General features: G+C 36.9%; 1 protein-coding gene and 1 long non-coding RNA gene across 2 annotated transcripts in view; one reads left to right on the top strand and one right to left on the bottom strand.

Moving 5' to 3' along the window:
* Window positions 1–13,461, top strand: part of PARN (poly(A)-specific ribonuclease) — a 46,217-nt gene extending 32,756 nt beyond the window's left edge. Inside the window, exons 22-24 of the mRNA XM_068206761.1 lie at window positions 4,565–4,754; window positions 10,799–10,992; window positions 12,565–13,461. Of these exons, the coding sequence (XP_068062862.1) occupies window positions 4,565–4,754; window positions 10,799–10,992; window positions 12,565–12,617 (437 nt within the window). The 3' untranslated portion in view covers window positions 12,618–13,461. The remainder of the gene's footprint in view (window positions 1–4,564; window positions 4,755–10,798; window positions 10,993–12,564) is intronic.
* Window positions 13,010–15,728, bottom strand: LOC137483582 (uncharacterized). Its single transcript, XR_011004545.1, has 2 exons — window positions 14,611–15,728; window positions 13,010–14,485 (listed from the first exon to the last, which is right to left on the bottom strand). It is a non-coding gene; the product is annotated as an uncharacterized lncRNA (long non-coding RNA).
* Window positions 15,729–17,647: the final 1,919 nt, after the last annotated feature.

Genomic DNA, 17,647 nt, shown 5'->3' on the forward strand with positions numbered 1-17,647 from the left:
TTTCCAGGCTATAAGCACCTGAAAACTATAATGGACAATAAACACAGTCTATGTTCTGTTGGGATTTGCTGATCAAACTAGGTAATTAATAAGAATTTGTTAAATGGTTGATACTCCTTTAGTTGGACATCTGGGAGACAAAACTTTCTGTTGCCAAGTTACACTGCAAATGGCATCAGCATGTCTGTCAAACATGAAGCACGCATTTGTTAAGTGTGTGGCAGAAGATAAATCTCTGCACTGTTAGAGCTGATGAACACAAGAAACTTCAGAACTTTTGGCATACAACTTCTGACTCTTAAGATTTTTGTCTTGCTAAATAAGTTTGCCTTTGGATGCTGTTCAGCTTTTGTGTATTTATAAAACTGGCTTTTCATTTGGAGAGGTTAGTATGGAATAAGTACTGTTTCAATGATTCTGTGACTTACAAGGGTCTAGACTTAATCCAGGTAGTCTGGAAATGGTGGGGAAAATGGGAGAGACTTAAGCTTGTCTTAACTGTCAAGTAAACTCAGTATTTTATTTTAATAAATAAATTGGTATAATCTGAAGTATTTGTTTCAACCACTTCAGCCCCTCAGCTGTTCTGTGCAGTTAATTTGTGAGTCCTCAGTTAATGCTTTGGATCAATGTTAAGCCCTTGTTTTTTATGATTTCCTTGAATGCTGTCATCCAGCTTTGACTGTTCAAGTTGCTGGTCTAAAAAGAAGGGATAGCTTGAATTCTTTCAGTAACTAAATAACTTAATCTGTAAGGGATTTAAAGTGCTTTATAACAGTCTACATACATGTGCACAGCATGAAATGTCTCAGTGAACTTGTGCTGTCCTCTCTGTTCTTTGTTAAGGAATATATTTTGAGTTTAAGCTTTGCGTAAGGATCCTTCCTCTTTGTTTGGTATGCTTTGTACTTAGCACTTTATCTTCCTTCTGTAAAACCATTTTCTTTCAGATCACCTGTCCATTTTCCCCTGCTCTCCAACATGGAGGATCAAAGCCTCATTTTGGTTTGCTCTCTAACTTGCCATCCTCCTTTGCAAAGTGAAGATCTGCTTTGTCCCTGCATTGATACTGCCCCTTGCTCTGCATTCAGATACCAAGAGAGAGGACAGTCTTTGTGCAATGCTCTTTTATTTAGAATCTGTATAGGCACCTTCTATCTTAAGCTGATACAGGAGAGGAAAACAAAGGGATGGGCAGCACCATGTACAAATTGGTGTTATCAGTTTGGGTACAGCCTGCAGATAGTTGCTGTTATCAAATATACTTAAGAGACTCTAGTCCAGCTAATTAGCCATGTGTGTTAACATCTTAATGCTCTGCAGCAGAAATTGTCCTGGTATGCTTGAAAGACTGGAAACTGTATATAGGTTAACAAAAGGGGCCATTAATGCTACATTGACAATTTCGCTAATATTTAACAACATGTTGTTGAATTCTGCTTACACCTTGATCATGTCCATGGTTATGTGATCATGTACATGTTTCTTTAGGATTTATGGCTTCTCTGAGAATATATTTGTACATTTGCTGTGAAAGAACTCAACCCTGAATATTCTGTAGGGGACAATTCCATTTAGGTTAATTTAAAAGATGCCCTCTAATTTGGGATGTTGAGTCTTCTGCTTTCTGTTGATAAAATAGGCACACAGCACTGCTGCTTCCACTCCTGAGTTTTACTTTGAAATACTGGACTATGCATGTGCACTTTTGTCATCGTGGCAAACTTCTGGATTGTTACATGTGGCATGAATAGCCCTAGTAGTCAATAAATAAGGCTATGGAACCATATGGTAAGTATTGAGAGTAAAACAAAATACTGCCTTAGCTACTCACTAATGCACACTGTTGCTCTGGCTGAGGCAGTGGTCCCATGTTTTAAGTAGAACATGATCAGATAAGGTTAATGCAGCATCAATACAGAGGTCACTTAAAGGCTTCACAGGTGAAATTTTACTAAAGTATTTCATAAGCTTAAGTGTTTAGTATTGCAGCCTTAATCTGTATAGCTCTGTGTGCTCATTGTATTTATATATTGTGGCTTTTCTTCTACCTGCACAGTTCACCAACATATTTGTCTTTTTATTAAGAGGCTTAATATTGTCAGTGGCCATCTGTCAGGATGTTGCTCTGCATAAAAGCAAGGACTTGACAAAAGGTTATGTTTGTACACATTCCTCTTGGACCACTCAATGACAGTCAGCCTGTTTGATGTCTTGCCTAATAGTGAGGGAAGGTGCCATCGTCTAGAAATGCTTTCCCTAAATAATTTGCAATTACTGTTATTCTGCTATGAGACAGAAACTTTAGGGCTGCAATTAATGTGAAATGCAGCCACATGGTGTAGGTTACTAGGTCAGGCTTCTCACAGAAAGATTTGTCTTATCTCTTACAATTTAAAGAGCCCTCCTGAGTTCTCTTTAGTTTTTTAGAATTCATGGAGCATTCTAGCAGTGCATTTCTTCTGTTGGGAGTGCAGAATGACCTAACTGTATTTACTTTGTTTGGCAATATGGACAGCATCCATCAAAAAAGCATCAAAGAAAATGTATTAAACTCCTACAAGGAGCTGCTCTTCAATTCAAGACCATGCAAGATTGTTTTATCTCTGTGGCTCCTTAGATTTCTCCATATGGCTTCATTTCAGTTTTTCAATGATGAAGCAAAATATTCAGCATGTACAATTTTATATTAAATATATATGTTATATATGTATATACAGATATTTGTGTATGTGCCATATGAATGGATTACTGTAAAATAGATGCCTTATTTCAAGAAAGTACAGTTGACTTTGTACAAAAATACTGACTCTTGCACAGATTTATTTTAGAATTATATTTAGGCCTCAAATGATTTGTTTTTCTTCCTTAAGAAAGGGCTGAGTTTATCAGGGAATTAAATGGCAGACCCATAACCTTGGCTCATATCTTGTAGCAAAACAAATAATGTTATTGTGTTTTAACAAATGAGTATGTATCAGATGATCCATGGTGACTTTGTGCTTGATTTTAGTGAGTAAAAACATGCTTGCGTTTAACTAAACAAATTTTACCCAAAGAAATGCTGGCTGGCATGCAGTAAACTCCAGTGAGCCTTATTAATTCATTCATGATGCCTGCCCCATACTTCATGGGCAATAAATATTGTCCAAATTCTTACAAACAGATCCAGTAACTTCCCAGTTCAAAACAAATATAAGGGGGATGAAAGGAGGTATGTCTGACACTTGTTGGTTAGTGCAACTATCTCATGGGACTGTTAATCATAACTACTGCTATCTGTATTTGGGATTAAAATTAAATTGTCAACACTCTTGCCTGGTCTTATATATGTTGCAACAGCAGCATCTATATGGCATGGCAGGTATTATAGATACCTCATTTCACCATTACACAGCAAATACACAGACTGGATGATCCATCCTGAAAGAGGAGAAAAAAAGACATCCACCCATCTTCCTCACCTTTTCTGATATCTCTAGTGATTGCACCAGAGGTAGCACAGAATACCTGCATTTAAAACAGCTCAGCTAGAATCCCAAAGTGGGGTATGCATCTGAAATGGCTCTAAAAAATTGAAAGTACATAATAAAATCAGGATTTTTGTCTCCACTTTAATTACAGTATTTTAAAATGTGCAGAAAAACAATCTGAGGTTGGGAGCAGGGTTGTTTTGTTTTGTTTACATTTAAACTGGTTTACTGGTTGGTTTACAATACTTTCTTTCAGAGAGCTAGGCTGAAAGCAGCAGAAGACACCAGTTGACAGTCAAGTTTAATTTGCTGATTCATGTGTTACAGGGATGGCGTCAGGCCAGAGCTTGGCTCGCAGATTAAAGGCTGTGAGCTGTGAAGATGCTGGGACTTGAAGGAATGTTGTTAAATTGTTACTGAGTGGAGGCAGTGGAAGTTTTTTTCTTTAGTTTTAAAGTGCTTCTAATTTTGCATTGACAGAAAACTTTCTACCTTGAACTTGAAGTGTTTTTTGGTTAAAGGGAGGAGATCAGACATTAGAAAGATACAAGGATGGAACAGCTGGCTGTTAGATAAGTGCTTCTTCCATGGATATCTTGTGCAACCAAAAATGCAGCTCAAATAAGCTTATGTTTCACAGCAATCAAACAGAGTTTTGGCAAAGGCTTTGCAAATGTCGTCTTTTCCTGGCAGACTTGCAAAATAAACCTGCTGGGTTAAGTAATGAGACTAAAAGGGAAAAAATCCAGGAAATCTTTTCTTGCCAACAAGCAATCTGGAAGAGGGTTACAACTGAAGAATTGATCGTTTCTAATTTAAAAGAAATGTCTTAAGTAGATTTAACTCTTTTTTGCATAAAGTCTGACTTTGAGAAGAGCTTTGAGCATCTAGTTCAGACATTGTGACTTCTAGAGAATATGGCATTTTGGGTTTTTGTTTTGGTTTTTTAATTGCTAACAATGGAACTAGAAATTGTTTTATGAACAGAACAAATAGCTTGCAGCCTTCTGCTTTTCAAAATAAGCTATTTCAGTAGAGGGCATGCTGTCATTTAAGTGTTTTGTATATAATATCATTCTCCTCCTCCATAGCTGTAAACACCAGCCGGTATGCTGAAAGTTATAGGATCCAGACATATGCAGAATATGTGGAGAAAAAACATGAAGACAAACAGGCCAAGAGAAAATGTACAGAAGATAGTTGGAAGGAGATGGAGAGGAAGAGGTTAAAAACCCAGTGCACACCTTACGTTTCCCAGAGTCGATACTACTGTGTTAACAGGTGAGATGCCTGCGCTGCCAGCTTGTGTTCTTACTGCATTTCTATCCAAAATCTTGCAATTTTCAGGTAGTTCTTAACCAGTACAGGACATTTTTTCTGTATGTATTTCTGTATTTCTTTGCATATAAATTAGCAGTGGTGCATCAGCTGTCACAAGTCAATAGGTAAAGGAACAGAGGGAATTTCATCACAAATGTGATCAGACAGACTTGTAAATGCTGGGATCTTGAGGGTGGGTCACATCACAGCTTCCGAGCTCGATGTAGCAGCATTATTTCTTGTAACCAAAATTTCAAAATTATTTTCTTTAGTCATATGATACTTGTGAATGGCTTGTGTCATGTGGACACTTAGTTGTCATTATATATTCTTTTAAAGACCATGTTGGTTTTGGGCTGACTTTCCATGGTGATAATAATGCCACAAAGAATGGTATAAATTTTCTTTTAGAACACTTCTGATGAAGTTGTCCTTATGCTTCAAAATGATGATACTTGCATGGCTTTAAGCTTACAGTATAAAACTTGAAAAGGGTTTTAGTTCATTATTTCAGGACAAAATTAAGTCAGGACATGCTGCTTTTGGTACTGGTACAGTATGTTCCCTGTGTTGTGTGTGTATTTCTTGTTCCATATTTATCCGCTCATATTAATGACAGGTTTTGGATATGATGGTAACAGGCAGCTTCTTTCTCAGTCATCTCTGTAGCTGAGCATGTGAAGAGATTTTTAGTGTTAATATAATTGTATAAATAACCTATCAAGTTACTTCCCCCTCCCTTCTCCTGCAGTCCCCCCAATTCTATGAATTCTACATGAAAATAAGTTTGAGTGGAGTGTGTAAGTTACATTTCTCTAAGCAGATGTTTTGGTTTGTTTTTGGGGGGTTTTGCCTCCTTCTCCTCCCTGCCCCGTGGTTACACAAACCAAATGTGGTGGTCATAAAACCAGTGCTAAGGTATTTCTGCTTTATCTTTCTTGTAAATGCTACATTAAGTTCTAGTTCTCATTATATCTTCCTGTAAATGTTAGTCTGTCGTGTAACAAATTTGCTAAACTTGTTCTGTTCTTCTTATGACCTTATGATTTTGCAGGTGTGTATTTTGGCAAGCTGTCAGATGTTTATGGCTTTTGTCATGGTGGGAATTCTAAATATGTTATAGACATCTTTGATTCAAAACAACATATGGAGGAAGCTGATGATACAATCCGTATCAAATGCAGTTTAATGGAACTGTTGTACTCAGGAATCCTGGGGAGTCTGTGCTGTGAGGAGATGAGGAGCTTTAAGGATTCTCCTGGCACCAGCCTACACATGGCTAAGGCTTAGCTCTATAACTAAGGTGGTAGACTATTAAATAGTCTGGAAATACTTACTACACTTTGAGTTTGCTGCAAAGAAACACTAAGTTCTAGTTTTGTTTCCGCCAGAGGAAATGTCTCCTCTCAATGAATGTTGGAGTTTGGGTACCTCACAGGTTCCAGGCAGATGGTACCGATGGCGGCTCATGAAGAACTGGAAGTGCAGAAAGCTGATTTGCTGTTGTCTTGCAAAGAAATTTAAGATCCACCACAAATGTGTCACTTGGAAAATTGCTGAACAAAATTTTTGGTAAATTCTTTCCCTAAAAATTTGACATACCCCAGTGAGTTAAGCACTTACTCTCCTTGACAGTTTTAAATACCGTTTTTCATCTAGTGTTGTAAAATTCTACAAGAAGTAGCTTTTTATTTTCATGTGATCAACATCTTGATAGCCTTGGAAAGCAGCCTTTATTTTGTTGACAGATCTCTTGTAATTGATGTTACATAATTTTTTGTTCTCTTATTATTCCATGAATAAAGTGATTGGGTTCTGTCCCACATTCCCTCTCATGCAGGTCTTTTGACATGCTTTTCTTAATTTATTTTTATTTGTTACTAGTTATATTTAATTATTTTGTCAAGTTATATTTTGTAAATGCTTTCTCTGAAGTGTAATCTGTTTAGATAGAACGTGGAACTGCAAACCGTGGTCTTTTATTTCACTCAAGATGAACTCTTTATTTTCCAGACAAAAGTATATAAAAATATTTATATCAAAAGGTATATAAATTATTTCTATTTTATCTATTATGTACAATAATTTTGATATAAAAGATAGTAGCAGTATTTATAAAAACAAACGGGACAAATATGTATGTTTGCATGTATATTTGTCCATGTTAGTTGAAGTCATATCTAGCTGAGCACTCAGCACTGTGATGTATCCAGCAGCTGATCCCTTACAATAGCTTCATGTTACTACATCCTTTATTTATTTATTATTTAATAAGCTTGCTGCATTTTCTGCCAAGGAGCACAGCTGCAGGATAGCTGTTTGTCTCCATGATGACAATGTGTCCTGGCTACTTTTTCATTCAGTAAGGAAGTTGTTGAGTATTTCTTGTAGGGAACTTTTGTCGTAATTTGACAGATTGATAAATATGTAACAAAGGTTCTGTAATTCTTGCCTTGTTGATAAAACTAGTCCTGTATTGTAGAGGAACTTCTCTTCAGAAAATGAAGTTTAATAGTATTAATAGCAGTCACAAGGTAAAATTATTTACAATTAATATCTGTCCCTTGCATATAACTTAATATTACCATTAAATATAAAAATTCATTTCAGTGGAAATCTGCCTAATTATTAATGCAAGATGGAGAAGTAGGGGAAAAACTGCTTCATTTGACAAAACTTCAAGTAGTAAATAAGATCCCCTTGTCCAACTCTGTTGCTATTCAGAACACACATAGGAAACAGATGGAACTGGCTATGTTGTGCTTAGCAAATGACTGCCTGCCAGCTCTGCCATGACTGTTAAATGCATGGCTTTAAGAGCTTTTCCCTAGCAAAATAGTGTTCAAACATAGTAGGAAAAGTCAAATAGGGTATGCTCTATGGAAAATTAGGTTCCCTGATCTCTTTGTACTTATTCTCCTGATTATCACCTGGAAATAGTAAAATGGGGTAAGGGCAATGCCAAAAGACTTGTCTGAAGTACAAGGGGATACAATATTCTGCCTAAAACTATGAATGCTGCATCTTCTGTCAAGTCAGGGTGCTGTTTGTAGCACCACTTCCTTGAATGTCTTCATTTTGCCAAAGATTATGTAATTTTTGAAATATGCAAGTGTTTCTGCTTGGTTTATTGATAATGATTCTTTTGGTTTAGTACAGAAAAGATTCTTTATAGTGGTTTATTACCCACTAAAGAAAAGGAATTGCAGAAGCTGAGGTATTAGGGGTATAGATAACAAATATTGCAAGTAAATTATTATAGAGTTCCTGCATTGTAGTGTTATTTTAGGTGAATTCATCTGCTCTTCAGCTGAAATGACTGATTTTTATGATGGATCAGTATCTACTCCCACCCCTCAGTGTTGTTTCAAGTGTCAAGAGAACTTAAGTTTTGTGTAAATGAAATCATTTGAAATTGTAGGTCCTCATTTATCCAGGCCAGTTACAAATACCTTGTTGTGATGAAGTGTTTATTTGAAAACTCAGACATGCTTTTCCAAAACAGAAAATGTTAAATGCTACATTATCATAATTGTTTTCCTACCTTTTGTTCCCCTCCACTTGCTGATTCTTTTAATTTAATTACCACAGTACTAATTGGATTGCTGCTATTTAGTACGTCTTGAAATATATTCTCTAGAAAATAAATAGAGTTATTGCCTGGATAGCTGTTGTACAGTGTGTTTTGAAACCAAAGTGTTACGTGGTTAGAGGATGGTGTAAATGTGAGTCTCTAAATGGTCATAAGGATCATAAAAGAAGTCTGTCTGCGTTGGGCAATGACCGAAAGCTGTTACTGTGTTTGTATCTTTAACTTTGTTCTGTTGTTTCTCAGCTGAATGAGGAAGTTAAGGCAGATATGTGGACACATCCAAAATAACAGTTATAATTAGAAAACTGAACTTTGAGTAGTGCTCTAACTCATATATGCAACCATACTCATTTACTACGAAGTGCATAGATAATGTTGCTGTAATCTTTAATCTTATTTAAGGTTAAAGAAGGACAAGATGTTAAAAAATTAACCCTTTCCCCTCTAGAAGCCATGCAATCAATGAATGAATAGAAAATAAAATTATTTGGGAGAAAGGAAGACAATGGTTCTTCATTATAAAATATGTTTATTCTGTATTTTGTGCTGCCACTTTTTGGTGGTGGGCTTTTTTTTTCCCCCGTAAGGTATCTGCAGGAGGCCCATAAGGCCTAAAATTAATTTTTATGTTGTTCTTTGGTACCCAGCTAAATGTGCACTGAAGGTCAAGAACTTGTTTCTCTTTATTTGCAATAACTTCACAGGAGTCTTAAGTTGGAAAAAATTAAATTCAGCCACAAGACCATTCAAGAAGGGATCTTCGTCCTACAGTGAGTGCAAGTTCCCTTCTGAGAGCCAAGTGCTGAAGAAATCCTGGGATCATAATTTATGGTTCCTGAGTTTTTTCTTCTTAATGTATTTTTCAGAATGGCTTTCCCCAAAGTAGAGTTCTTAAAAACTTTTCTAAACTGTATTTAAAAAATATACTAGTTTTTCATTTCCTAAATGCTCCTTCTTCCCTAGACTTTTTTTCTTTCCAACCCTAGTTTTTGCATGTTTTGCAATCTTGAAGTGTGTACATAGGATTAACAGTTCTATCCAGCTTTTTATTGGTGGTGGTTGTGGTATGACTCAAAATGATGATTGTAAGAAATCATGCAAGAAGGCCTTCTGTGTGTGAATGTTTGGAGGAAAAACCAGCTATTCATCAAAGTAAATGGTGTTTGTGTTCCTAAAGTGGATGTAAGAGCATGAGATGTAATCATATGTTTCATCTTTGTTTATTGCCTTTGGACATCCCAGACAGACTGTGTTTTAAGTTGCAAAATGTTCAGCTGAAAAAATTCCATTTCAAAGCCAAAACTATACTGCAAAATTTAACAGTTCTTCCTTTAGCTGAAACCTTATTGAAACACTGTAATTCACTGATATTGATTAAAAAGAAAAAAAAAAAACCTTGTAAAGCTTTGTTTTATAACTTAGTATTAATATTTATTTAACTCACAGAATAGAACACGGCTTAGATGCATACAGCCATGTTGTATAGTTCTAATTAAAAAATAAGAGTTCATAAATCTAAAACTACCCTTTTTAAAATTGGTTGTTCTAAAAGCATTATATTAGACATTTAAGTAGCTGGTGTTTACATATCTAGAAGTTCATAATGGGAACTGTTTTTTAATTAGCCCCTTTGCTACCTCATTCTGTTTTATACTCATGCTAATTTGATTTTAATATTGTCATTTGTCTTTTAAGGAAATTTAACAATAGCATTTCAGTGGAACAAAAGCCTACACAAGGTTATTTCAATGTGTGTTGAATGGAGTGGAGCTCTGAGTTCATCTTTATACTGTGTTAGTCAGACTTCATTCAAATGCTGCTAATGAAATGAGTGTGCAATTTTTTGTGCTCTTTATTTTACTGGCCCCATGAAAAATAGGACTCTGCACTTGAAAGCGAGATTTAAAGTTTATATATGGAGCTTGATGGTTTTCTCTACCTTTATATATAAATGCTTTTAAAACTACTTGTAGTTCCAGGAGAGAGGTGAAGTTGGCATGCAGTCTCCTTCAATTTCAAGATGTGGTTTTGAGGCTTCAGTTGTGCATGATTTGGTGTCTATTGACAGTGCTTTAAAGAGCTTGCATAACTATGAGAATAAAATGTAAAACCGTGCAGGGACAGAGAACTGATTTAATTACAATTCAGATGAGTGATCTCATCAGAATAGCAGCTAGGTCTGAGACATCAGTAGTACGAAGAATGAATACCTTGATCTACATAAGATTGGATTAGATAGCAAATTTATGGAATTTTACAGTTAAGCCAAATCTTTCAGATAATGTAATTTCATGGTACACCACTTAGAACAGTTTCTTCTTCTACCTTCATAAGCGTTTAATAGATGTACAATGTGTACCTATGTAATAGTTACTCTTGACTTTTTCACACTCGTCCTTCTTCTGTGTTCCAGTTTTACTGGTACCAGTACAGTGGGAAAGAGAAGCATGAGTCCTATTGAGGAAGAAACTGTTTCTGACGATGTGGAAGAGGGAGAAGGCCAAGATCCAGAAAATGATCAGACAGACTCCTGTGCAGAGTCCCTTCCAGATGGTAAAAAAAGAGCCAAAAAGTTGAAAAAGATCAAGGCAGAAGAAGTTCCAGCAGGTAAGTGCTGGAACCATGTTCATGCACACGGTTTTCTTTTTCTGTTTGGAAATGTTGTAGGCCTGAACAGAACTGAAATTCTTTTCTTAAAAGTCGTTGCTTCTAGCAGTAACTTGCTCCATTACATTGCAAGTTCTTCTTGAAACTGAAGACTGCATCATATAAAAATTGTAAAAGAACTCAACAAACAAACCCAAAACAACATCAGAAAGCAAAGAACTCAGCCCAAACCAAAAAACTCACAACCAACCAAAACCCAATCTGACACCAACCAAAAGAATCAGAATACAGTTGATTTATTACTTTTGCTTACTTTCTTCCTTGAAATAAAGCCTAAAAATGAATAGTTTTTTAGGTATTTTTTAAATGTGACTTTGTAGTTAAGTTACTCAATGTGTTTTGCATATTGTAAGCAAAATTGAAGGCAGCCTGTTTTGATGCATGCATTAATACACCCAATGTTCTGTGTGATGTTTGTAACCATAACTTTTATTGGGCTTTATTTGGCTGAAGACCTTTCACCTAGGGTTGGTGTGAGGGTGGGTGTTTTCAGATTTTAATACCTATACATTTTTTAGCCAAAGTACTTTGAACTGAACATCTGACTAAATGCAGGCAGGTTACAATCAGATGATGATGTTTCACCTTGTAATTTTTGCTGTTTTGTGAGTTACTGCAGCTTGTACAAAAAAAGTAAATAACTATCCTTAGATCACATGAATTTAAACATCAAAAGATTTTAATTTGATTGATCTATTTTTTGTTGATTCTATTTCACTGTTTATTAGTAACTTCTTGAAGAAATTGGACTATAATAAAAATTAAATCATATTTTAATTTGGTCCAGATGACCATACCATATTAGTCATCTGGAGCACTGCTTGGCATTGAAGTATATTCAAATATTCATAATTAAAACTTTGTTTCAATAACTGCACTAGCAGCTTTTATCCAAAAAGTAGTATTGTATACCAGACATCCTTTCTCCTGACTTGGTAGAGTAAAATCTTTCTTAGCTGATTCAAAAGCTGTGCTTGGAAATTGTTTTCTTCTTTTTATTCAGTAGGACAGTCGGGGCCTGTAAGCATATGCAAAATGACAGGAGTGTCTGCGGTAATTCCGAGTATAATATTCAGGCTCTGTATTTGGCATTATGGGAATATGTGTTATCAGTATTAATGATTCATCTTTATTCTCCAATTAATTTGGGATGGAAATATTCTTCCCTGTCTTAACAGCCTAAATAAAAATAATGACAAGTACACTTGGGAAAATAGTATTTAACTTTATCATCCCAGTAATTGCAAAACCGAAATTACCTAGTTATTAGGGTTAAAAATACATTATTTACCATTTATGTAAAGAAACCTGAAATTAACCTTTATTTTTTCCTTTTTTTTTTTTTAAGTACATATTAATAAACAGTCTCTTGGTTCCTCTTTGTAAATATTGACTTGCCAGTAATGTATCTAGAACCTCCCTCTATAGGAACATATGTCTTAATATCCTCTGAAAGAACAACAACAGAAAAAAATCTTAATGTAATTTTTATTCCGTAATTCTGTCTTCTAGGAAACCTCACAGCTAGTTCCACTGGAATTTTTGAGGTCCCTGAAACATGGTAGGAAACAACTGCCTTAAAAAGTGGAATTGATTGAAAGCCGTTGAGAGAATACATCTCTTGGAAGCCATACTTTATTTAAATAAAGTGGTGTTAACAAAGCAGTATGTGTCCTGAAAATCAGTTTAATTATTTTAAACTGTTTCTTGAACAATCACTGTCATTTTTACTCGTGTGTACATCACCTAGTATATGACTTGTTGATCCTGTGAAATCCTTGCTGTTGTAACTGATGTTAGGTTTAAGAAGCAAGACTCAATGTCCTTTGGTCACCTCCTTGGCATGCTGGCTATGAACTGTACAAGAACTGGCACCCTGTGATTTTGTGCTAGGCTGTTTCCTTTGCTTGGGGAGTCACCACAGCTCTCCTAATATGTAACTGTTTTTTCAGGCAGCTTCAGTATGCTGTCATCATTCTGGAAACAGGTAGAACTGCAGTTTTACTTATTTCTTTCTACCTGTTACTTTATCTGGGAACATTGTTTGAATTTCTGTTCTCTACCCCCACCCCCAGTGCAGGTGGTATTCATCTAAATACCAGCCTTACACATACCTTACCCTTTCAAGAAACTGTAACTTAAAAGTTTCTCAAACATTAATTTCCTAGTGGGAGGTAGTTTATCTTTGTTTTCACATCTGTTGTTCCTACTTTTAAATCCTGATTCTGTAAAAAATGTTTTTTGGTACCTGTGATAAACCTGCTAACTGCACCAGCCCTTTATTTGTTTAAAAAAGGATCTGCATTGGTAGATTTCAGAAAATGTTTGATATTTAAATTTTTGTATCATGGAAATAAAACCAAAATATGTATTTCCATAACATGAAAATTAAAGACATTTTCTTAGGAACTGGTTTGTTTTTATTTATTAGCATCTGAAATAGTTTGAGTGAAATATTTTTTTTTTTTGTTTTCCTTCTTCCTAATATAACAATTTTTTGTCATCCTGTGAGTAGCAGACCCTTTTGTTCCATGGACTATTTTCAAGATATTTGTGAAATGTAACCAAGAAAAGCAAGCCTATTGTCATAAGATTTAAATTTCTATGTGTTTCCTTTGGAGGGGTGAAAACAAAAGAATTCTACAAATCAGCAAATTCCGAACCATTTCTGTGGAAGAGTGGAATATTAGGAAGGCTTCATTATATTCTGTTTACACTAGAGTGGGAACCACTGTCTATTAAACATGGAATAGCATGTTTTGAAGGTATGTCAAAATTCATGGGTTTTTAAATTATTGTGAACTTGCATTGCAAAGGGAAAAAATAATTTCAAGATGTTAAATGTTGCATTTCTAACCTTAGAATACTCCCAGAAGTGCTATAATTAAATTGTTTAATATCAGCTCTATCATCACATTCTCGCATTAAAATGTGGGAAAGAAGATTTGCTATTAGCGATACAAGGGAAAATTAGTAACTGAACTCTTCTGCTCTCCAGAATCCAGAGACTTTTCTTCCCTAAGACTCACAACCTTGGAACTAAATACCTGAATCCCTTTCATCTTGAGTATCCAAACCAATTGTAAATTTAGTCCTCAGCATATGTGCAACACCTAGTAACAGTGGAACGGAGCCTTCATCTCTCGTTGAGGTGATTCAGGTAAATCACATGGTGTTCTCTCCAAATGCTGGAGTGAGTTATTAACTGTATAGCCTAAAGAACTGGCATAGCCTGATTTGGGACAGAGCTTGAGTCATGATGACAAAAGGGTACAGAAGCATTTAAGGGGATTGTCAGAAGTACAGGTTAAGGGGCAAGGAATTAGCTGCTCAAGAGACACAGATGGCCACAGTGTCGCAGAGAATCTACCTGGAGCCTGTACCCTGAGGCCATTGGGATCTTCTTTACTCTTGAACAGCAGTTCTTACGTGCCTGCAGGGAAAATATAAGTCTTAATTACATTACACTACAATCCCTTAAAACTTGTTTCTTCAGAGTAGGCTACATACATCTCTACACTACAAAGGTTGACAGCTATACCCACTATTTCTGTGCACCTCCTCTCAGCTGTCATTTTGAGAAGCTGGATGTTACTGATCTCTATCAGTAATTAATACCGCTTAAGAAAACAGGGTTCTTGCATGCCCTAGTCTTTATGTGTGTTTGATTTTACCAGTTGACACCTGGGTAAGTTCCTAAACTGTGCTGGATGGGGCTGTGATATTTCTGACACTAAATTTGGGTAGATGAGTGTCAGAGGTCAGGGCCGGTGGTGGCCTAAGCAGGGACTGACGCCACTCATCCTGCACCAGAGCCGGCTGTTGTGCAGGGTTTGGTCAGCTTCCCTACGCCTTAAATGAAATCATTAATTCTAGGAGGGAAAGAATGTAGCTTAAATTAGATCCACATTTATTTCATAATGTATGTTTAAAATATGTGCATAGAATTTGTTTTGGGAAAGCAAAGCTGTCATCACTAGTTGTGATGGCTCTGGAGCTTCCTGGTCGCTGGGGGTTTGTGCTGTTACTGACTCCAGAGGTCAGTGAATCACAGAATATCCTGAGGATCGTCGAGTCCAGCTCCTGGCTCTGCCCCGGACAGCGCCGAGCCTCCGCCGTGTGCCTGGGAGCGTTGTAGCGGCGCCTCTGGCCCTCGGGGCTCCGCTCCCCTCAGGGCCGGGCGGGCCCTGGCGGGCCCTAGCGGCGCGGCCGCCGCCTCTCCCCTTTCCTTCCCTTCCCCTCCCTGCCGGCCGTGTGGGGCTGGGGGCTGCAGCCCTGAGGGGTTATGCTTGTGCCTTCCGACTGTCTGAAGGAGCCAGCATGACATTGTCTGGTACCGCTGACGTGGAGTATTTTCCTCAGCGGCTGTGCTGCGGCGCTGGGTTCCCCGCGTTCCTGCTTGGGGCAGAGGCAGGAGCGGCCAGTCCTCCCCGCTGGCTCTGAGGGTACGGAGCTGGGGGGGCGCTGAGAACCGTGTAGGAAGCAACGAGCAACAATTGTATAGGAGTGCTGGAAGTCGGCGTTGAAGGGATTGGGGAATTGCCTTGAGAAAATGAGGGAATTTGGTGTTTAAAAAAAAGGACACTTGCAAGTGTAGGCCTGAACATGGGGAGTATCTGATGAAGTGGTGTGGAGAAACATGAGGTAGGTGAGCTGAAACCCTGCCACTGCAGAGGAACAAGAATTGGCTTATTTGGCTGGAACTTAGACTTGACAGTGATAATTTATCTGTGGTGATGGAGTACTTCACTGCTCTCTTCAGAAAGCACACTGAAACTGTATTTGAAATAAGAATTTTCAAATTAGTCTCGAGTATTTATAGGTGAGAAGTGTTAGCAAGTCAAAATGCCTAGGATTGCAGCACAGGATGTAGGAAGTTGCTGGTAAACGAGAAATAGAGATAATTGTGTCATGTAGACTAAGGGAAGAGTGTGAGTGTCCCTAAAGCATGGATTTGAGTGGGGACAGGTAAGAGACTGAATGAATCTTATGTGAAATTAAGATTGCTGTGAGTGCAACGGCCCATTCTTAGTCTCAGATTTGAGCTAATGATTTGAAGCAAAAAGTTAAAAGCTTCAGATCATTTAGATGGAGACCTAAATTTTATTATGGAACCAGTGGTAAAACTAAGAGAGAGATAGAAAGCTAAAACTTCTGGTGATGATGGGAAAAAATAAATGTTGTAATTCTTTCTTTTTTAAACTTTTGAGTTCTGTCATGGTGCCCAGAAAATGTCTGGTACTCTGGATGTGTTCACTGTCTTTAAATCATAGTAAATGTAATGCAGACAAAAATGTCCTCTGCAATTCAGTGTCAGAGCATAAAGGCTCCTGACAATCAAAAATTCTTGGCTTCCAATGTGATCAGACTACTGCCAGGTGAGCAGATGTGTACATTGAAGAGGATTCCTCAAGTTACTCCGCAGTACATTTAGCAAATGAATAAACATTTTCTTGTTTGTCTTGTACTGTTACAGCTTTAAACTTAAACTAGCACTACATGTGTGCTTTACAGATCTACTGCTACGCCTTCATTGGATGAGGAGCAATAGATGGTGGGTTAGACTGAGTTTTATAGGGTCAATGTATTCATATTTAGGATGTTCTTTTTGCTGTAATAGGTATGCAGAAAGCTCATTTAAAAAATATTTTTTTCCATCAGAGTAATTATTGGCAGCCATGTACTTCCATGAGTGCTATAGCAGATCACAGGTCGGTCCCAGCTCAAGGAAAACTCATATGGAACACATCTATTCAGAAATGCAGTACAGAAAACATTCAGCCAAACTGGGAAAAGTTGGATTTCCCTGCACTTATATTAATTTCTTAAAAGAGCTGAGAGTTTTATTTGTACATGAGCAGTCTGCAGTCTGCAAGTTTTGCAAACAGTGTTGTGGTTTATTACCAGAGTGACCCTGTGTAATGGGACTGGTAGTGGTGTGCAGCTGAACATGAACGTCTGGAGGTTGTGGCTGTGCTGTGCCACTTGAACCCTAATCTGTGACCTGTTTTCAACCCATCAAATGACTGAAAATACAATTGTATTAAAGCTGATTGCTTAAAAAAAAACCTTTTGAAGTTACCAATTGCTTTTATAAGCCTCAAAAAGCTTTGCACTGTTACTGAGGTAAGAATGGCTAGAATGGCTATTTTATTTGATTCTAAATATGTATTATAACTTCGAATATTTCTTTCAGATGGGATTTCAAACTTAGAATGTTTAAAGATGACTGAACATATTTAGTTCATATATATACTCAGGGGCGGGTATTTTAATTTGTTGTTCTTTTTTTAATTAGATGTTAGGTGACTTAATTGTAGGGTGCTTCTTACTTCAAAAATAAGTCTGCTCCAAGCATATGCATGTGTCTACAATTTAAAATTTTTGCATTAGGGGAAGTAGCTTGCCTCATTTGCAATAAATAACTGATACATTTGCTAACACTGCCACAACAATTTAAAATTGACCCTCCATTCTGTTTAGAAAAGGGCTGTGCTTCAGTCTTTCCTTCCAGTTCTCTCAGATGCTCGATTTAATTTCAGTTATCCGATTTGTGATGTGCTGTTGAGAAGCTGCCAGTTATCATCAGAAACTT

Source organism: Anomalospiza imberbis, chromosome 16 (genome assembly GCF_031753505.1).
Source record: "Anomalospiza imberbis isolate Cuckoo-Finch-1a 21T00152 chromosome 16, ASM3175350v1, whole genome shotgun sequence".
Lineage (NCBI taxonomy): Eukaryota > Metazoa > Chordata > Aves > Passeriformes > Viduidae > Anomalospiza > Anomalospiza imberbis.